The sequence below is a fragment of the Acanthochromis polyacanthus genome, chromosome 21 (assembly GCF_021347895.1).
Source record: "Acanthochromis polyacanthus isolate Apoly-LR-REF ecotype Palm Island chromosome 21, KAUST_Apoly_ChrSc, whole genome shotgun sequence".
NCBI lineage: Eukaryota > Metazoa > Chordata > Actinopteri > Pomacentridae > Acanthochromis > Acanthochromis polyacanthus.
Window position 1 is genome coordinate 3152836 of NC_067133.1, and position 21848 is coordinate 3174683.

The 21848-nt window shown below is 41.2% G+C and overlaps 2 protein-coding genes and 1 long non-coding RNA gene across 3 annotated transcripts; 1 reads left to right on the top strand and 2 right to left on the bottom strand.

The window, feature by feature from the left end:
- Positions 1-32: 32 nt before the first annotated feature.
- Positions 33-2746, bottom strand: trir (telomerase RNA component interacting RNase). Its single transcript, XM_022210792.2, has 3 exons — positions 1916-2746; positions 1505-1576; positions 33-458 (listed from the first exon to the last, which is right to left on the bottom strand). The coding sequence occupies exons 1-3, from the start codon at positions 2201-2203 to the stop codon at positions 351-353; spliced, it is 468 nt and encodes a 155-aa protein (XP_022066484.1). The 5' UTR covers positions 2204-2746; the 3' UTR covers positions 33-350.
- A 929-nt stretch (positions 2747-3675) lies between these two features.
- On the top strand, positions 3676-5638 carry LOC110962773 (uncharacterized). Its single transcript, XR_002596459.2, has 2 exons — positions 3676-5190; positions 5295-5638. It is a non-coding gene; the product is annotated as an uncharacterized LOC110962773 (long non-coding RNA).
- On the bottom strand, positions 5629-21597 carry hook2 (hook microtubule-tethering protein 2). Its single transcript, XM_051940906.1, has 22 exons — positions 21376-21597; positions 20064-20146; positions 18992-19064; positions 18819-18869; positions 18603-18735; positions 18208-18275; positions 17842-17907; positions 17655-17735; positions 15763-15929; positions 15420-15560; positions 14520-14721; positions 14266-14376; positions 12842-12929; positions 12454-12517; positions 11985-12122; positions 10520-10607; positions 9932-9966; positions 9758-9840; positions 9555-9658; positions 7420-7527; positions 7267-7338; positions 5629-7139 (listed from the first exon to the last, which is right to left on the bottom strand). Exons 1-22 carry the CDS (start codon positions 21418-21420, stop codon positions 7011-7013), a joined length of 2130 nt encoding a protein of 709 aa, XP_051796866.1. The 5' UTR covers positions 21421-21597; the 3' UTR covers positions 5629-7010.
- Positions 21598-21848: the final 251 nt, after the last annotated feature.

A 21848-nucleotide genomic window follows, 5' to 3' on the forward strand; every position in this document is an offset into this window, starting at 1 on the left:
CCTGAACCAAAGAACAACCGAGGTACAACACATCATTGGGCAGTGTCGATTTAATTAAAACCTTCAACTATCCATGAACCCAAACATGACAAATTTGAAAATACTCAACAATCAATGTCAAGTTTATGAAACACCTCGTGAAACCAGATCGAATTACCAGAGTCCAACACATAAGCAGGACAAAAAAACAACAATAAAAAAAAAAAGGGAGAAGGGTAAGCAGTTTGTGAGAGACGTAAAAGGTGAAGGATAACTTGAACTGGCAGTATGAGAAGGACAGGATTGGCTGGAGCTTCTCCCAGGCGGGTTTCTCCTCATAGCACTGTCGCTTCATGTCCCCCTTTCGGAGCCTACTTGACCAAAGGCCTGGTTTTATCGTCGTCGCCACACTGGTGGGCTTTGTACTTTTTCACCTCTGCCATGTACTTTGACCAAGCATCGCTCCTGCCTGGTTCAGCCTGTGGGAAAGGAGAGGAGGGAAAGGTTATGACCCGGCAGTCAATAAGAGCGTACGGTTAAAAGTCACTGATCCCCGCTCTACTGGAAAAAATACCCCTCTCAAAACAAGAAAAAAAAACTTATTTCAAGGAACTTTTACCTTGAAATAAGTGAAAGAATCTGCCAATAGAACAAGTGAAAAATGGCTTCTTGAAATAAGATGCGATATTTAGAATATTAAGATCTTAAAATTAGGTAGGAAAACTTATTTTAAGATATATTTTACCAGGATTGTTTTGCATGTATCTTAGAATAAGCCACATGCTAAAAAAATAGCATTTCTTCTGTCAAAAACAGATTTTTGCTTTCATTAACCTCCTAATTTGAGATGTATTAATCTTCCTGTTGTCTTCATTTACAGGCACCAAAAACTATTGTTTCCTTGTCTGAAAAAGATTTTAAAAAATCTGCAAAACCTTCAGGAAGAAAATTAAAATTATTTCCTTAAAAGTTTTATATAAATAGTCCCCCCAAATTTTTTGCAAGACTATTCTTGTAAATATTTTCAAAAAAGGAGTAAAAATCTTCCCAACCCCCCCCAAAAAAATATCTAAAGTGATTACATATATATCTGTAAAATTTCTAATATTTCCTTAAGAATATTCACCAAAAAAATCAACCAAAATCCAGTAAATTTTGCTGGATTTTGGTTGATTTTTTTGGTGAATATTCTTAAACATTTTTGCATTACTTTTTTCCACCAAAAAATGTTCAAAGAATTCCCAAAAACATTGAAAATGTGGGCATCAGAAGTTTCATTGTGAAAATATGTTTTTTCCCCACGTTTTCTAACTTCAAAATGGGTCAATTTGAGTTTTCTTGCAAAATTTAACTCAAAACAAGATCATTTCAAGATAGTTTGACTTCAAAGAAGATATTTAAGATACCTTGTCCCTCCATCTTGCTGAAATGTCACTTGTGAAGTGAATTTATCTTAAATCGAGTGGGATGAGACATTTTGACTAAAAATAAGACAAATAGATTTTGAGTTTTTTGCAGTGCTTACTTCTGAGTCCTGTTTCTGCTTCTTCGCAACAATGCCGGTCTTTAGGAACACACCGCCTCTGCGCTTCCCCACCTGGGTTAGGGGATAGAAGACTGAAACCGTTATAGGAGCCCTTGTAGGTGGATTGCCAATGAAGGAGACTACACCAGAACAGAAGGTCTACATTTAGACTCCTGTCGCACCACCAGCGAAAACCATCATCAGTGAGGAGCATCCCTAGTCTGTTCTCAGCTACTCGTTACATACTGCCAATGTGTGTTTATAAACATACTCTAATGACAACACAATAGCTGTGCGAAATGATACTGGCAATTTAAAAACCACACTGTTGGTCACTATTTCACAAAGCGATAAGACTGCTGCTTTAGTTTGGATTCAACTATCTCATCTTACAACTGCCAAACCCCTTACAAAGCTCGTCACGGGAGGGGCCTTCTTTTCCACCGGGCTCTGTCCGTGCTCGGCAGCAGCTCGGGCATCTCCACCTGTTTGCTGCAGCTCCTCCTTTTTCCTCTTCTCCTCCTCCATCTTCTTCTTGAACATCTCCATGAAGCTGCCGTCGTTGGCGAACGCGTTGCCCCCCGGCAGCCGGGCGGCGCTGGAAGGCTGTGCGGGGCTGCTGGAGGGGGACGCGGGGCTGGAGTCGCCGCTGTTGCCGCCGCTCGACTGATGTTTGCCGTGTGCGCGTTTAGAATCCATAGTTCCCGGTGGTGTTAATCAAGACAGTCCAACGGCTTTGGGCCAGAATACGTCTGTTTAAGTAATATGTATGGCTTTGTTTTCAGGAGTTGGCCTGATAAGAGTCCAGCTGAACCCCACCCGTGGTACAACAATAAGAAAAGCTTCGGAGTTATTCTTCACTTTACAAAAATGTGTTGTTTTTTTTACAGAATTAAGGCGAAGATAAAAAAAATACACAAAAGGCTTCACAATACGAGCCCTCTGGCGCAGAAACGTCCCTCTGGACAAAAACAAAAGCAGGCGCTGCTTCGGCCGCTAATGTGGCTAACGCCCGGTTTAAGGCCCTTAGAGACGAACAAACTCAACTTTAACCTCCAGTTCATGTGTGGGACGTTTCAAGATATAAAAGTACAGTTCAGGCGCGCGTCAAAGTTCAAATATCTACACCAAAGACACGGAGTTTTACAGGGTTTTACCGACGCTCATCGCTAACTTTCACCGTCCATCAGCTCCGGTCGGCCATGTTGAATTATCTCTGCGGCTGTAGCGCCCCCTGCTGAGCCGGAAGTGAAGCTGGGCAATTCTATGATGAGAAGGACACAGGAGAAAAAAAAAAAACTTCAGCTTTCAACTAGAGAACAATTGAGATGGTTAGTTATGATCTTAAGGGTCATGGATTTACTAAGTTTGGTTTGTTTCATTACTCGAAACTTTTTTTCAGCCACATGACGCATACAATAAAATAAACTTGTAAAACTGTAACGTCAGTAACACGTAATGTCAGTAACACACATTTTAACAGATAAAAATGAATTGACTATCAATTTTGGAAAGGAAAGTATTTTGCGGATTAGTAGACATGTATGCTTTTAAATGATATCACTATCAGTTTTCACCTCTTCCTAGTTGGAGGAGAAATTTCAAATAAAGTTGACTAGATTTTTGCCATGTCTTTTTTTAGTAACGTCAGTAAAGCATGTCATGACAGCCCTGGCTCCATACATAGAAGTGATGAGGAAAATTTGATATTGCTATCAGAGCAAATGGTGCCCGAGTATCACAGACACATAAGTTCAGAAACCAGTATTAAATAACACAAGAGCAACTGTGACATTTCTCTCAAAAAATGTAACGTCAGTAATGACGGAATTGACCAGCTGAGTTTAGAAATACAAAACACAGTTATACAATTATGCGGTTAAAACATGATTAACCCTCCTGTTGTCCTCATTTAAGGGCACCAAAAAATACCGTTTCCTTGTCTGAAAAAAAATCCAAAAATTCTGTAAACAAAAAAATTCCCCAATTTTCCAAAAATTTGCAAAACCTTCAGGAAAAGATTCCAAAAATTCCTTTAAAAAATCCCTTAAAAGTTGTATTTTTAAAAAATCCCCCAAATTTGGCAAGAAATTTCTTGTAAATATTTTCAAAAAAATGAGTAACAATCTTCCACAAAAATCTTAAAAATATCTAAAATGATTACATATATATCAATAAAACTTCTATTTTCTTTAAGAACATTCACATAAAAAAGGTTTCCTTGTCTGAAAAAAAATTAAAAATGCAGCAAAAAAAATTCACCAAATTTCTGAAAATGTGCAAAACGTATCTGTTCTTTTTAATGTTAACTATTAATAAGTAACGCTGAAGGCTTCAATTAAGGATTATTAGATTATCGATTAGTTCTTGATTAATCAGTTGTTTGGGTCTATAAAATGCCAGAAAATGGTGGGAAAAAAAGCAATTAGAGCTTCCAAAAAAGCCGAAGATGACATTCTCAAATGTCTTGCTTTCTGCAGAAGCTAAAGATATTCAGTTTATTGGTATATTTGTATGATTTTGTGATCAAGTAGGTGTCCAGCTTGCATGTTTTTTTCCTCACTGAGAGTAACACTTATATATATATGTATGTGTTCATTTATAATATGTTCTCCAAGACTTGTCAGGTCAGGTCATGTTACCTGCTACTGGTACAATGTAACCCAGTACAACCTGCCGCATTGAAGATGGGTAGATGGTTTACCCAGGACTCAGTCTACAAAGAGCGTATGAACTCTATGATCAGACATAAAGTAGGGCCCCTTTGGGCGTAAAGTTGACCTTCCAACTTAACGGCAACCAATGAACCTGCAGGACATCACAGCCTCTCCTCTGATTGAGATGCACTACAGGCGAGTGAAGTACTTGATAAGTACGAGGAGAACTCAGATTGCTTTAACCCTCGTGTCGTCCTGCGAGTCAAAACTGACTCGTTTTAAAGTTTGAAAATGTGGGGAAAAAAATATTTTCACAGTGAAACTTCTGATGTCCACATTTTTAACATTTTTGGAACATTTTTTGGTGGAAAAAAAAAAGAAATGTTAGAAATGTTTCTTTGAGAAGAACTCGCTGGATTTTGTTTGATTTTTTTTGTGAATGTTAAGAAGGGTAGCTTTGATAATGTACACCTTTTAAAGGACTTTGTTTGGTTTAAAATGTAACGCTGTTTTACAATGCTCATTTGATGGAGGATGAAACGTGATTGTAGTTTGGTTCCAAGTCACACCTGTGGGATTGTGGATCAGATGCAATTCGACGGATACGATAATTGTGACTTTTAAGTTTTGTTTCAAATCTGTTGCTATTATTTGCTAAAGTGCTTTGTCTGAGCAGCTTAATATATTGTCAGAAGCTAGCATAATGGACCCTTCTAATGACAGAAATGTGGCTTGAAAGACTTGCCTTTGGAATCCGTCTAATTAGAGACAATTTTTGGCAAACTTTGTGTTGTATCTGGAATGTTTGTACGTCTTTATTTCCACGGTGTCGGGAGATAGAGGAGAATATAAATGTTAAGACATCTGTATGAGTCTGGAGTAGTTACAGTTGGTTATAGATTTGTAAAGGTTCACTGTGTCACAATAGTACTTATCTATATGTTCTGTAATCATTTGACTAAAAAAATTTCATCTTTGATTTGTTATCGGGACTTCTGAGAATAAGGTGTGGGAAGCTCGTTTGTTAGGGTGTGTAATAATTTACATTTTATGATCACTAAGACATTTTAAGCCATTTGTAAATCACATAAAACAACTTAAGCAGTGTCTCCATTGTGCCATTTTCCCCACAGAGTTCCTCCGCATCGTCTCGTCTGGTCGGTTAAACTGGGGTACGTCGGTTCGCTGCAGGCTGTCGAGACGTGCTTGTGAAAACTGGTGTGATGGATAAACAATGCCTTCACCATTTCACTCAGGTGGAGGACAGTTGCACAAAGGATGTGAGAAGTTTGACTAATCGGTTTGACCTTTCTGCTGCGACAGAACTAAAGCGTAGCCACAAGAAGGGCCGCGGTGATAAAACCTGAGTCAGAATTCTCTCTCAGGTCCTTCTGGGGAAGTGTTTCTGCTGTTGGAGTGAGTGCACTTTAACTGGAATGGAAAAAAAAGAGGTCACCAAATGCCATGTTTATCTTAAGATCCCATTTATTTGTAGTGCAAAAGTTGAACAGAGAGAACTACAAATCTTTCACTCGCTTCGGATCCCTGCGTGCTGTAATCTACCGAGAGCACAATGATGCAAACAAACAGTAAAAAGTTAAACCCTTCACGCCATGCAAATCGCTTCACACCATAAAAATCAAGTCAAATCATGAGTAGAAACGTGTGCGAACACAAACGGCAAGATTCTGGTCTGTGTAGATCATAGCAAACGCTTCCAGGGAAGTCACGAAACAGCAGCTCTGATGTGGGACGCACTAAAAGGACTATCAGAAAGAAAAAACAGTGAAAAAAAGGCAGTCGTAGTGTTTGATTAATCTGTTCCAGGCTTTTCATCTGCTTCCAGTTAGCAGGCGACAAAACAATTCCAGCGTATTGATGAAACCTCTCCTTCCAGTTCAGCTAAACTGTAAATGAGGCCTAGCAGCAGCAAACAGCCATTAGCTGAGTCATTATATTTAGTGTTATCATTATCAGGGGCTCATTCTGTTTCCCCGCTGATAAAGGAGGAGGATTATAACCCCGCCTCGGTCTAAAGTGGAGAGTGCAGTCAGGTCCAACCCACAACCAGACACCCTGTTTCAAATCTTTGGGAAGAAGGATGGGAATGAAAAAAGGCTTCATGTAGCTAATAATCACATTTATAGACGACAAACGGGAACAGAAGCCTTCGATCGTCAGACATCTGAGCATCGTAATCATGAAGAAAAATCTGTTTGTGCTACAAAAAAGAGAGAAGGTTGACACTGCAAGTATGTAAATGTTCAGTCTCATCCATAAAAGGAGTATTTTTAGTCTTCTGAGGCACCAAACTAACCCATCCTTCTACTGAGAAAGTGCTTTGGTGTGTTTTGTGAGAAATTCTTTGATTAAGTTCAAAAGAAGACGAAAAGAAAAGTCACCTTCATGATCTCAAAAAACTCAGATAAAAGTAAATGCTACGAGAAAATTCACCACAAACTAGCTAATCCGAGATGTGGCCGCCTGTTAAAGGGATAGTTTGTGTAGCTTACAGCTTCTTGAGCACTTCTAGTAGTAATTCTAATAACTCCTCCCTCGTCTACCACATTTTAACCGACATAAAACGTATAAAAGAAATGAAAATAAAAGAAGAAACAGGAGTGAGTCCAAGAGGCTACAGAGGCAGGAACGATCACCTTAAAAGGTGAGAAGGCCTCTTTCTACAGTTCCTCCTCCTCCATGTCATGTCAGTAGTACCTCCATCCTCTGAGGGCTCGTACCGTGAGGAGCCAGCAGGGGGCAGCAGCAGCACGAAGAACAACTGAGGTTTTAAAGGCATAAAAGGCAGAGATACAGGGAGTTCATCAGGTGAAGTAGAGTGCTTCGTCTCATCTCGGGTGGTGTCGTGTCAGTCCCCTCCTGGCGTTGGTGGACTGTCTCTGCTGGGCGAGGAAGGACATGGCCTGGTTGGACGGAGCCAGCCGGTCGCCGGACACTTTCTGATGCAGCGCCATCCCCTGAGAAGGAAGGGAGAAGACGGAGGAAAGATGAAGGGAAAAAAAGCGGCGAGCCAGGTGCTGGACGTGCAGAACGAGGGCATGTGTCTCCTGCAAGCTGTCGCCGAGCATTTGTCCGAGCACTCACCATGTTGTACCAGGCAGTAATGATGAGCTTCTCCTCCTGGTCGTGTCTGGCTTTGCTCTTCTCATAGTCGTGCTGTTGAAGAGAAGAAGCCACGACGCGTTACTGAGATCGAATAAGAACCACTTTCATCTCCTAAGGTCAAAGGGTTCAAACCTCCAAATGCTGGATTTTTTTCTCCTTCTCTGTCAGCTGGTTCTTCAGCGCCTGAATGTCAGGAGTCCCAGTGACCGGCTGCTGCTTAGGATCCAGAGTTTTGATCACCTGCAAACACACAAGATGTTTCTTTAACCCTCATGTCGTCCTGCGCGTCAAAATTGACCCGTTTTCAAGTTTGAAGATGTGGAAAAATATATATTTTCACAGTGAAACTTCTGATGTCCACATTTTCAGCATTTTTGGGAAATTTTTGAACATTTTTTGGTGGAAAAAAGAAATGTTAATAAAAATGAGAATATTAGAAGTTTTAGTGATATATACATGTAATCATTTTAGATATTTTTAGGATTTTTTGGAAGATTTTTACTCATTTTTTGAAAATATTTACAAGAATTTTCTTGTCAAGTTTTGGAGATTTTTTAAAATAAAACTGAAGGTAAACTTTTAAGGAATTATTGGAATTTTCTTCCTGAAGGTTTTGCAAATATTCAGAAATTTGGGGCTTTTTTTTGCTGAATTTTTTTCAGACAAGGAAACAATATTTTTTGGTGCCTGTAAATGAAGACAACAGGAAGGTTAACCCCTTTGATGCACAACATGGGTCAAAAGTGACCCATATGCAATGGGAATGGGAATCTCTTGACCCATGTTGTACATCAAACGGCTAAACAAACATGTTATTGACTCAGCACTGAGTAGAGTAGGAACAATATCTTGTTTTTTGAAGGGCATTTTTCTTCCTAATGTCTATCTGCTCACAATTAAACTCAACTTCACTCGACTATGTTATGCTACTGTCCTCCAGCAGAGACAAGAAGTTCACTGGAGGTCTTTTGATCTCAACTCCACCTCAGATTTTTAAGATTTTCAGGCTTTTGAATTCAAAAATCTGATTTGTAGTAGTCTTCAGTCCTAATTAACCCCAAGATACGGGTGTGACCAAAATAATAGTCATGATAGTTTTGATCAATACTGAGTATAATTATTGCTATTGTACTTTCACACTTTAGCATTTCATCACACACTGCACGTGTGATGAAATGCTCCATAGCGCCCCCTGCAAGATTTGCAACATCCACTACTGCTGTTCGTTTCACCTGCAGCTATCAAACTTGGCAGGCCTATGCAGCATGTCAGGCTGAACAAAAATGTCTGCGGTGCCCAAATTGTAAACCCAGCAGGAAGTTTGCTATTTTGCATTAACTGTGGGAAATTTGATGATTTTTGCTCATTTTCAAGAGCTATAAACTCAAAGGGTGCAACTCCAAGTCACCTCAGATTTGACCAGGACAAACAACAAACCTTAGTGATGAAAAGTTATCAAAATATTCCAGAAAAACTGAAAGCGTGTGGCCAAGGCGGCCTCTGGAGGTCTGATGCTTTGCCGTTAAATACCAATTTGAGCTTTTTTGTGAAACTTCTTTGTTTCATTTTGCCTCCTTATGAAGCACATTGGAGCTCTGAAAACTGCTCCATGTCTGCACATACTGTTGTTACAAACTTGGTGATATAATCGTTAAAACCGGTCAGCTACGTCTCCACGTCTTCACTTTTGTGTCCCACCTCAAAGCATGCTACACCTCGATGTGCATGAGTGTGCGAGGACCCGTCCAACGCTGTGTGCAGCTTTAATTTTTGTTTTGTTTTCAGTTCAATTCTGCAGTTTTGCATTTTCATATGTAAGCCTTTGCTTATATTTTCCAGTATGCTGCATTATACAGTGACAGACCGCCTAAAATGAAATGAACTTTTTGCTTTTTGGAGGAGAATAGCTGTTGAAATCATTCATTTTCCTTTTTTCTGTTGTGTGTCACTCTTTTACTGCAGGAAGGGTTTGCATTGTGGCATGACAGCTCCCCAAAAAGGAGGTCAAGTCACCTTATCACTCCCTGATGGCGGCTAGTTTAGGAGGCACCCGAGTTGATATGTAGTTCAGATTTATATGAGACCAACACTCATGTTAAACATCGATATTACCGTGATCATGTTCACTTAACTGCTGCAACTGAGGAGAACTGCTCCACGGAGTAATAGTGAACAGACTTGATATGTAAAAATGGCGGCAAACTCCTTTAACCCGCTCCGTTTCAGCCACATGCTGAGGAGGGAGCGTTCTATTTGGGGGGACTGACCGTTCTCGCCTTCTCCATGTAGCGTTTGTATCGGTCCTCCATCTGCTTCATGTCCTCATCCTTCTTCCGCAGAATCTCCTGGAGTTCATCTATCTTCTTGGCCACTGAGAGGCAGAAGTAAATTCGTGTTTAAACGGAGAAGAAAGTAGCAGCTAAAAAAGATCCAGAGAGCCCGAGATCGTGTTTGTGTGAGTTTCTCTCACTGTTGCCGTCCACTTTGGGCTCCAGGTCATCAATGACCTCTCTCTTCTTTTGGAGGTCTGAGTGGGCTTCATGGAGCTTCTCTCTGGAATAGTCACACATCAAGAGTGTGTGAATTCACTTTTGTTTTCAACCCACACGAATAAATAATCTGTAAGCAGCAGAGGAGTACTTACAAATGTTCCTCAAGCTTTTTCTTCAACAAGGAGGACTTTAGAGAAGAAAGAAAAGGGAAAAATACATTAAACTAAAAACTGAAAACGCTTTCTAAACGAGACAAACACACACGGTATAAGCTGTGAAAGTCAAGCTGTCAAGGAGTCAAATCATGGGCCAGGTGGACAGAGGGCGGCCGTACTTACGATGGCCTGATTTTGGCAGAGTTGTTCGATGGGGGCAGGCGGAGAGAGACAGACAGACAGAGAGGGGCAGGCGTTAACAGTGAATCACCACAGCAAACATGGGTTAAAGTTCCACACAACATGTATGAAGAGTAGGAGGGCAAACACGGCACAACGCAAAGTGTCCTCAACGGTGGTCTTCTCATGCAATTACCGCTAACACTTAAATATGAGTTTCCTAGTAAGGTTTCACAGTTCTATGTAACACAAGAACTAAAACTCACTTAACCATATGTGCTCTACCTCACCTCCTCCATGTGAGAGTGAGGATATATTTAGTCCTTGTGTTTAGAATATTTGTGCTGAGGAGAGTTAAAGTGATTAAAGTGTACGGAGCAGAAGGCAGCAGCTCTCTCCACTCACATCCTCGTTCTTGCTGTCCTGCTCCTGGAGTGCTTTCTGAAGCTCCTCAACCTGAGAACGCAGCTCTGAGACCTGCTGCTCGTTCAACCTTGGAAACAGGGAAGAGAGATTTAGGGGACGAGGAGAAAGGGTGGGAAGAGAAAGAGCAAAAACAGGCAAAACAAAAAAAAGAGAGAAAATGAAGAAATTGAGAAGGTTTATTAGTGGGACGAGTCATAAACCAAAGCGAGGAAAGTGCTAAAAGATGAAACAAAGTTATTAAGCTGCAACTGCTGTGGGTGGAAGATGTTTCTAAAGCAGGCGTGTCAAACAGGCGGCCCACCAGAGCGTCCAATCCGGCCCACGGGATGACTTTGTAAAGAGTAAAAATTGCAGAGAAAACATCAACTGCAAATTATAAATTTGGAAAACTATTAAAAAAAATTAAGACCATGACAAGTTGTTTTGATCATAGAGTAAAATACCAGATTGATCATTGTTCTTGTCATTTTGTCTCATTTTTTGTCTTGTGTTTTTTCCTCATATTTTTGTCAGTCTGTGTTTCGCTGTATTTATTTATTTTTTCTCGTTTTTGTAATATTTCGTCTTGTTTTTGTTGTTTTTTGTCTGACCTTTGTCATTTTGATCATAAAGTAAAATATCACATCATTCAGTTCCAGATAGCTGTGACTAAATGTTGTGTTCCTTTGTAGAAACTCTGTGATCTGGAAGTTGTAATGTGCAAATCATAAACTGAGGCGTAATGTTGCTGAAATTGAATTTATTTTCTCAAGAAATTTCTGGTTTTTCATGACGTTTTGTAAAAAGATCATTCTTTAAATGTGAACATTTTCAGAATGAACTTTTTTCCACTAAAACAGGAAACATTTAGAGTTGTGGATATTTATTTATAGGTTTTTATGATTTTACTGGTCACTTGAGATCAAGTTGGGCTGAATGTGGAACCTGAACTAAAATGAATTTGACACCCCTGTTCTAAAGAGATTGGGTGGATTCTTGTTCATCAGCATTCATCCATTTGAACGAATGTGCCGCCTGGCCATTCACTGCTCTGCTCTACTGAGCATGCTCACTCCACTCCTCTCCTCCTGCTACTGTTGCTGGGGATGCTTCCCACACCCTGGGCCTGGTGTTGCAATGGACACACACACACACACACACACACAAACACACACACAGTCCACCCACATGTCCACATGCCCACAGGCATGTAAACACACACATACACACTCAGTCAAGGGACAATCTGGCTTTCTGCTGTCGGTCCTCCAGTCCAGCCCACACAGCTCAGTCGAACACACAGTCCAGAGGGTGAGTTGACATTTAGGCAGATATCACTCGTTCTATCAGCCAAACAAGCAGCTTAATGTCCAGGAACACACAATATGGTGGCCTAGAAGGGGAATGATTATTTAACACTGCAGAAAGTAGCTGGACTGTATATCTGGTAAACACATACTCCTACCTGTTTTGAGTTTCCAGGGTATTCTTGCTGCGCTGAGCCTCCTCCAACTCAGCCTGAACCTCCGCTACTTTCTGTCTGTAAGTCTCCTCCTGGACACACAGCATCTTGTTTTCACTTTGCAGACGCACCACAGTCTCCCTGGCGAAGACACGTAATGATGAAAGGTCAGGGAAATAAAGAGGCGAAGGAAGATGGAGGACAGAGTGAACGGGTCAGAGACTGGTCCTGCTGAGATGACCGAGACTTCTATGCGACAACGCCCCTGCCAAATGTGCCATGTGTCGCTATTTGCGGGCCAATTGCGCATTCAACTTCTAAAAATAAACTTTTGTGGCTGTGTCAGCAACACGAACACAGAACAGGGCTATTGATAGCTCCATTGATGCAAACTTCATGTTATATTTATTTGCTCGGCTCACATTAATGTGCAGCCTGTATGGAGACAGCTACTGATCGACTTTAGACATACTTGAGCTCAGGCATAATCTCTGAAGCAAGACTTCCCACTGCGACGTCGGTGTCAACCAAGCTTCCTGCAAAGACAGAGGGAGAAACTGAGTGTCAGCTGTACACTTTACAGATTATATTTAACAGCTTGACTAGGTTAGGCTGTTGTTTCAATCCAAAAATCCAATGCTTTGTGGATTAATGGCTTTTTAAAGTTACATTTTAGCCTCCATTATCACAATAATTGTTAAAAAAAAGGTAATTTTAGTTTTTTTTTTTGCTTGTTTTATTTATATGTATTGGTAGAAATCGCATTCCTATTTGACGGCATGAGGAAAAAAGGCATCCCTTTGATTATTTACCAACTTGCAACTTTGCGTCTAGACTGAGTGTAATTACGAGCTGCTCACCTGCTCCGCTGAGACACTTCTGCTGGACTTGTGCGCACCTGAGCTCATCATTTGTCTCCCGAAGTGTGTCTCTTTCTGAGATCAGGCGCTGCAAAAGAAAGCGCACTGTAACGCTGGCGCATGGCCTTAAAACCAACACAGCCCGAGGTTTGAACACCCTGACTCTCACTACACAGATGTGATTAGTAACACCGATCATCTACGACATTAGAACACCTGCAGGAACTCTGAATGCGTCTTGTTGCTGGGCAGTGAGTCCTTTATGTGCTGTGGGTTGTAAGGGCTTGTTCTGGTACATCGCCCTTGTGCCTGATTGAATTGGGATCTGATAAGTTTGGAGGCCGGTCAAGACTTTGAGCTGTTCCTGAGTAGCTATTGTGGTGTAGCACTGTCCTGCTCGGGGAGGCTGCTGCCATCTGGGAGTGCTTTAGTTTGTAGAAATGTTTAGGTAGGTGGTACGTGTCACAGTCCACATAAACGCCAGCATCTCAGCAAAGTATTGCACTACAGCCAGATGATCCATGTTGTGGCCGATCGGTATAAATACACTCTACATGTCGGTACATCATGTATTCCTTAATTACTTCGACAAGTAACCGAGGACATTAATCACTCCTGTCAGATTGCAGGAGGTGCTAGAATTGGCACAGGACGTGGGAGTCCGCAGAAGAATAGTAAAGAAAAAAAAAAATTGCCTGGCAACGATCTCTCCTGTAGGGAAGTGTGTCGTGTAACGGTCACGGCAAACACTGATCTACAGAACATGTCATCACTGAATTAAAAACTATATTAGTACACACTGAGTAGTATGACGGGGCTTTAATGTGGGCCCATAACATCTAAAATAAAACATCAACGTACAGACCCTGTGGAAAGGATGTAGCGAATCTTTAACCCTCCTGTTGTCTTCATTTACAGGCGCCAAAAACTATCGGTTCTTGTCTGAAGAAAATTTCCCAAATTTCTGAAAATTTGTAAAACCTTCAGGAAGAAAATTCAAATAATGCCTTAAAAGTTTCCCATAAGTTTTATTTCAAAAAAATCTCCCAAATTTGGCAAGAAAATTCTTGTAAATATTTACAAAAAATGAGTAAAAATCTTCCCAAAAAATCCCCAAAATATTTAAAGTGATTCCATATGTATATATCAGTAAAACTTCTAATATTTTCTTTAAGAACATTCAGCGAATTTCGCTGGATTTTGGTTGATTTTTTTTGTGTGAATGTTCTAAAGAAACATTTTTAACGTTTCTTTGTTTCCACCAAAAAATGTTCGAAAATTTCCCAAAAATGTTGAAAATGTGGACATCAGAAATTTCACTGTGAAAATATTTTTTTCCCCACATTTTCAAACTTTAAACCGAGTCAATTTTGACCTGCAGGGCGACACGAGGGTTAATGTCCTGTCGGTGTTCATCAACTCACTTCTTTCTCCTTCAGCAGCGCGTCGTACTTGTCATTGAGGTTCTTGTACTCAAACTGCCACTTCTCAGCTTTCATGGCCTCCGCTGAGTGCTTGGTGTGAAGCTCATGAGCCTGAAATTCAGAAAGCAAAGAGTCGGTAAGAGCGATCTGATAAAACTGCTTCCAAACACGTGCAGAAGCCAGACTGTGTTTAACATCACTTGAACAAGCATCACTCTCCCTCCTCCTCCTCCTCCTCCCGGCCCACAGCTTGCCTGTCTCTTGTAGGTGTCCAGCTGACTGCGGGCAGCGTTGGCCCTGCGGAGCTCCTCCTCCAGCTCGCAGGTGCGCTGCATGTACACCGTGTTGCGCTCCTCTAGGAGGCGCACCTGTCTGCGCAGGTCGCCCAGGTCCTCCAGCTTCCTCTTGTACGTCTCCACCAGCGCTTCGAGCTGGTTCACCCGGTCAGACGAGTGCCTGAGAGGGCGGACAGGAGAGCGTGGGAGGTGTTGAGTACCGGCGCAGGAATACGAGTTTTAGCCGAACACAATACATCCGTGTGGACGTTTGCTTAACTACTTAAAAACAACAGCTCTGACGCAAGCGAGTGTCAATGCATGAAATTCATATTATCAACACAGATGTCAGGGAGAGGAGCTGAATGGACGTCTGTGTGTGGGCAGCGTGGGGGTTGTTTCTGTGAGTGTAAATTGACAATAAAAAGGCTGGTGATATTCAACATTTTTTGATATTGTCAATAAAAGCCTTGAAAGACTAAGGAAGAACAATCCATTGTTAGTTTTGGCCATTTTGTTGGTAGTTTTGTTTTTCTCAGCAGCTCAACAATCATCGTCGGTCAGTACTTGCGATGTATGGATTTCACATTTTCACATATGGGAACATCTTTGTATATAAAACAATGATAAATTATGAATGAACTGCATTGAAAAAAGCTGCAAAGTATGAACACAAACCCTCGGTGTCCATGTGACTAAACGCCCACCAAGCGCGACTTTCTACAGTTTCTCCGAGTACAAACTTGTTACCGTGTAAAAGGGCCTGAACAACTCATTACATAATAATCATTGTACAATTATGTGCGTGTTCGTTTCTGTGACTAATTAAACATGACTAAGCGGGACTTTATAGAGGGTAATTTTTAAATCTGGCCTCACCTGAGGATGTCCATCTCGTCTTTGAGGGCCTGGGCCTCCTGTGCCAGGCTGGTCAGCTCTTCGTTTCGGTGCTGCAGGTCGGACACCTCACGCTCCAGGATTTCCCCACGCACACGCATGTCATCCCTGCTGTTCTCTAGTCTGAGATGTACAGTGGTTTATGTAACCGGGCGGATTGTAAGACACAGAAGGGAGCAAGGAGACATTTTTTGAAAAGCAAAGCACATTACATAAACATCAGCAGGCTGATTATGTATAGGAATAAGAATGTTTACTTGTTTCCCAGAAAACCCTGAGCTGTTTTTCTAATAAGTCCAACATTATGCATGGGTACTGCTTGTACCTGTAGTTCTCCTCCTGAAGCTGCTCCATCTGACTCTGCAGCAGCAGCAGCTTCTTGCCAGTGATGGCAGTGGTGGAGGCGTCCAGAGAGTCGCTGCGACTCAGCTTCTCCTTCAGGGAACGGGCCTCCGCCTGGAGGGACGACTTCTCCTCCACAACTACTGACAGCTGTTGAATGGGGAGAGAGAAACGAAGCACTGAGGCTGTAATGGACGGCTAAAAGAGAAGTGATGGAAGACGATCTACAGCCACAGAAAGGGAGAACAAACGAGAGACAAGCAAGAGGATGCAAAGAAAGAAAAGTCTTTGACAGCCGATAAAAAGCATGAGCAAGATGGCGACACAAAAAAATGAAATCTTTCCAAAAAATATACACAGGAGAAAAAAAACATGACGTACGCAGCGACAAACTCACCACTTTTAATGCAAGAGGACCTTAAACACATGCTCTGTTGTCAAAAGCTTATTAGTCAGCTGGTTTGTGGTGGTCTCAGGCAGATGGAACTTTGTCAGTAGTGCAGTTGTTAGCGTTACCCTCGGGGTCTAACCCTACCCTCCTGATATAAATAGATGAATATGTGCAGTTCATTGAGGACCATAAGTAATAAAAGTTCTAAATTCAGGCTGATGAAGTTGGCTGGCCTGAGAAAGGAGACAACTGTAGCTTCAGCAAAATGTTTGTGTCGCACCAATGCAGTGAGGCAAGCTTGCATTCCAGTATTAAAAAATAGGGGTGCATACTTACCTGCGGGACATCTTTCCAGTTTGAAGACAACAAAACCCTTCACTGAACTTTAAGGACAGATTGCATGCTTTAGCACCGGGCCAGTAACAGTAAATAGCTTTCAAAACAACACAAATGACTAATCCCTAACGCGTGGGCAGAGCAAGTAAACAAACAGGTGGGCTGAGAGCAGTACAAATTATTGTTGGCTACTGCTCCATCCCAAGGCAATGTGTCAGTTTTATCTTGATGTTATGCAACTATTGACTAAAATGTGTCTTTAAAAAACCTAAATTAGTCCCTGTGCAGTCAGTAGTGCAAAAAACAAGCCACGGGAACACAAATAAAGTCTCCGGCGGGCTAATCAATAAGGGTCAAAGCACAAAACTGGCAAGCGCACACATTCAGCGGCATGCTGCAACCAGAGTACAGAGGAAAAAAGCCCCCGAGTGTCCAAAAGCCAGGAAGATAGAGATGAAAGTGCATTTTGCTACACTAAAGCACAAATTAGTTTGCTGTTTCAGATAGTGTCAGCATCTCTTTATAAAAAGGAAGATAAAGCAAACCCAAGACTCAGTGTAAAATCTAGTAGTAATACTGTATTTATTCATTTTTCATTCTTTATTCTTGTATATATTGTACATATTATTGTTATTCTAATTATTGTTACTGTTCATAAGGTTAGTGCTGCTTTGAAAGATGCTGCTGCTGTAACACTGGAAATTTCCCCTTATGTGTGGAGCAATAAAGGATTAGCTTATCTTATCTAAAAATTAATATCCTACAGATTTTAAAGGAATGGAACCCTATTTTTGATACATGTAGCCTGCAGTTTTCAGAAATAGCCAGTTAGTGGATGTACATGAACTAATTAACTCTCTGTACAGTAGTTTCACTGTAAGGAACACAGCATGTCATATTCACTGTTTTAATAATTATGTTTTGTGTCATACGTGTTCCAAAATTTTATATTCATGACATATAAATGAGGCAATACATCATTAATATGCACTCATTTAACATAATATGTGTGTTTTGGATGCTTTATTCCCACAGAAGACATGTAATGAAGGAAAAATCTCAGAGCTGACCAGTGGATTAAAAAACAACATGTTTTTGCCTGTAGTATCTCGCTTTAATTGGCTGTTCACCCAATTTAGCCAACCAACCTGATGTTCAAGGTCTCTGCAGCGCTGGCTCAGGTCCTCCTTCTCGTCCGCCTCTTCACTAAGAAAATAATACTTCCTGGACTGCAAACACAGAACGTGTAAACAGAGGACATGTCACACTAATCACAGCAGCGGGGAGTAAACGGTAATAGAACCACCGAAGAAGGAATCTGCTGCAGGGACTCACCTGGTAGTCAAAGTCTCCGTAGGTCTCTGGGCTTCCTGCTTCTGATGAAGGCTCTTTTGATAAAAGCTTAAACAAAGCAAGAAAGGCAGTCAATGAACGCAGCAGGCTCAGATTACACAGAAAAATAAAAAGGAGATTGTCGCCAAAGCAGGCTTATTTGATCTTCTGGATAACTTAGAAAGATGATGTGTGTTTTGACGTTCCTAATGGTGCCTATTAAAGAATAAACACATTCTTGAAATAGCACCGAGTAGGTTTCAGTGTTCTGTTTATCCCGACTTCTTTGATTGTGAATTAACTGTGACTAAGAGCTGGATTAATGCAAAGCAGAGAGAACCGAGAGGATAAGCAGAGAGGCTCACTCACCTCCTGAATGGCTGTCATCACGACGTGCTGGACAGATTCCTCAAGTGTCATTATCTGCTGGATTTGCTCTGCGTTTAGGAAAAGACAACAAAGCCCCGTGAAGGTGCAGCCAAACGCAGATTAACACAAATACCACTGAGCGCCACCGCGTTTATTTTCAGACAACCGGTCCTCATCGAGCTAATATCTCAACAACAAAAACCTGATGAGTTTTTGCTCTTTTGCAGTGTTTTCTTTTGTGTGGGGAAAAAAAAACGTGGTCAATTTATCAACTTGTGATGTTCAGGCCACAGCTGAAACAGGAATCATGTGATTTCAAGTCCAGTTAATCCTGTGTGTTATTCCTACAGCTGGCTGCCTCTGCTTTCTTTCTCTTAATTCGATGGGCAGCTTACCTTGTTTCTTCTCACAGCTGACGGCGCAGCCCAGTACGAGCTGCACCAGCTTGCCCAGTTCAGTGACATCTCCCATCTCGCCTATAAGGTTCACATCTGGCAAATGCTCGTCGGATACTTGGTTACCGAGTACCTTTTGATTGGAAAGCGAGGTGAGAAATTCGGCTCAAGTGTACCAGAGGTGGCAAATATAGAAATATAAGAAAATCCTCTTACATCGTGATAATATTCCAGCATGCTTTTTAGAATCTTCTTCAAGTTGCTGACCTAAAGCAAGGAAACAAATCAAGAGTTACTATCTTGATCCTCATTTTAATCAAGCCAAGACATTTTGGTCATTCCAGATAGCTACAGGGGATTCTGTCATATCCTGCTGTTTCACAAATTACCTTGAGGCGCCAGTTGGCCCCGCTCTCCTCCTTGATCCTGCCTAGCCATGTCTCATTAAACCAAGAGGGGTCACTGTTAATGAGAGCACAAGAGAACACTGGAGACGATGCAGACGACATATATGCGGACGTCAAGATTTACCGGAGGCCATGGGGCAACGAGGCGCTGTGCCCGTGTTCCTCGAAGCACAGTGACATTTGAGTAAAACTGTTCATTAAAGTTACATGACAGAGGAATGATAATGAAGCAGCGGCTAAAGTGACCTTAAAATTCAAGACAGAGCAAATGGTTTGTTTTGAAAAACTTTCTGAGACATTTGTGTTGTTTGTTGAGTTTCAAACTGTGATCTGTGGGTGTTTCTGCACAAAGCAACGCAATCAGAGTGCATCCCCAACTGTTGGGTAATAAGCTCAGTTTGGCAGTAATTAGGATGTGCAGATCGGTCTTCTCCATCATGGTGAGCTGCTTAATAAACCTTCTACATGTAAAAGGTGCTGCTTAACAAGTTCTATGAATTCTGACTGAAGCAAATCTTTCATTATTGATTGTCATTTGCAAATTATTGTCATTTTAAGTGTGTATTTATTCACAGATTAAGTCCCTGATTGGTAAGCAGGTGCTAAAACCACCTATTGGGACGCCTCTGACAGTTCAGGTCAACAATTAAATCACTGATTGAACCGTAGCTCATGGTAGTTAAGCCTGAATAAGAGCGCCATTCCAACCACAGTAACATACAGCTGTTTGTTCTAAAACTCTGGATTATCTGACACTTTGAAAGCAGCTAAAAGACGGAGATAGATACAAGGGACAGAGATAAGTAGTCACAAGATACAAAGATCATTAGACCTGGAGCTCAAAAATCACACTCTCGAACTCCAGATTATACCCTTTAACTGGGTTAAATTTTGCATAGACAATGGAGGTGCACAATCCTAGAGTTAGTTTTGTGCAAATTAGAAAGATAAGCAAATCTCAGTGAGTAGGTTCCTCTACAAGCCATTTCCCTGAGCTGATGTTGCGCTTTTAGAATATCAAAACAATGAGATGACCGTAACTACTTCTGCTTACATTCTGTGCAGTACGTGTGCGATGGCTACTCCACTTGTCAGGTCGTACTTGCTGCTGCATGACGGCACGTGGAATGTCTGCAACTGAGAACGAAGATATGAAGGATTAGACACCTGAAACAATCAGTACACATTTGATGTACACAAACATTTACTGAACCAGACAGATAAGTATTGATTGCTCGTAAAAAAAAAAAATGATAAAAAAGCTTCCATAAGCATGAATAAATAGAATGGGAATGCTTTCTTGTGCAGTAGTTGCGTCCTATGTCTGTGCAATGTGAAGAAACAACTCAAATTCATCATGCTACAGCATTTTTTGCAACTTAATATTAAAAAAAACTTGCAAATTGTGTCATGTTTTTGTCGTTTTGTGTCTCGTTTTTGTCATATTTTGTCTTGCTTTTGTTGTTTTTTGTCTGACTTTTGTCGTCTGTCTCGTTGTTGTGTTTTTAGCACTAAAACAAAGGAAAAATTTGAAGTTGTGGTTATTTATAGGTTATTATGCTGGAATTTTACAGGTCTGGCCCACTTGAAATCAAACTGGGATGAATGTGGCCCCTGAACTAAAGTGAGTTTGAGTTATTCAAGTCATCTGATGCAAATCCATGCATCTGTTCATACCAATCTATCTGGAAATATCACAAGGTTTCTCCAATAACATGCAGTTCTGTACCTATAGGAAAATAACATTTCAATGTTTTTTAAACTACAAATAAAAACATGTAAATAGTGAGATATTTTTTTCTTAATCTAGCCAGCTTTTCTAAACATAATTTGAATAACAGATGCTCAACAGTTATGGGGGTTTAAAGCAACTACTTAGCATGCTATTAATACTAGCTGCTACTTTAGAATCGCCCCACTCTTCTGCGTGGAAAAGTGCCAAAAAGGTGGATTTGCCCTGAGCTTGAGGAGAAAGTTACTATGTTGGACAGCTTAACACCACTGTTTAAGTCTCCCAACTTACTCTGAGCTATTTGTGTGTGTTTGTCTGGCAGTCAACTCTGCTGACAGTGCAGTCAGTTGGAAAACAAGGTAGAGCAGACCACCAGGAGCAAACTTCCAAAGTGTTTATCTAGCTAGTTAGCTGGGCTGGCTAACGACAGTTAGCTAAAAACCAAACAACTTTCACACTAGACAACTGCTTATATGTTAACTTATTTACACGACAAAGGGGGTGTTTAACAACAATGTGGGGGGTAGTAGCTTCTAAATTTAACGTTGTTTCTCCTCTTAATTTGCTTACACCTGCTGTCACCTGTTAGCCGGCGGTTAGCCTGGCTCGGACAGCCCGCTGACGTCAAACTTACCCAGGTTAACAGAGAATCGCACAGCTCTGCCTTGTCCAGACTCATTGCGCTGCGCTCAGTGAAACCGGCGGCGGCTCGTACGGAAGCGGTCGGTTCTGCCCTCAAGTTCTGCCCCGAAACTTTCTCACTCAGTCCCGACACTTTCCCACGTCAGTCATTCTGCAGCCACGGCCTCCTGCTGTCCTGCTGCTCCTACCCACTTCGCGTTTCGGCTCCTCTATCCCAGCGAGCTTCCGTATTAAGAGCGTTCCCATGGAAACGGATTATGTTTCAGGTCAGCGTGTCTGGTCGTAGTTAATAATAATAACAATTATGGCAGTAATAACCTGCTTTTTAAGCTCTCATAAGGATGTTGTCTTAAATACTGGGCGAGCTTTGATTTATTTACCCTTGATTTAACCAGTAAATGTTGCCGAGACACAAATTCCAACAAAATCAGAATGAAAGAGGAAGCTTGATTGTTAGCTATTTAT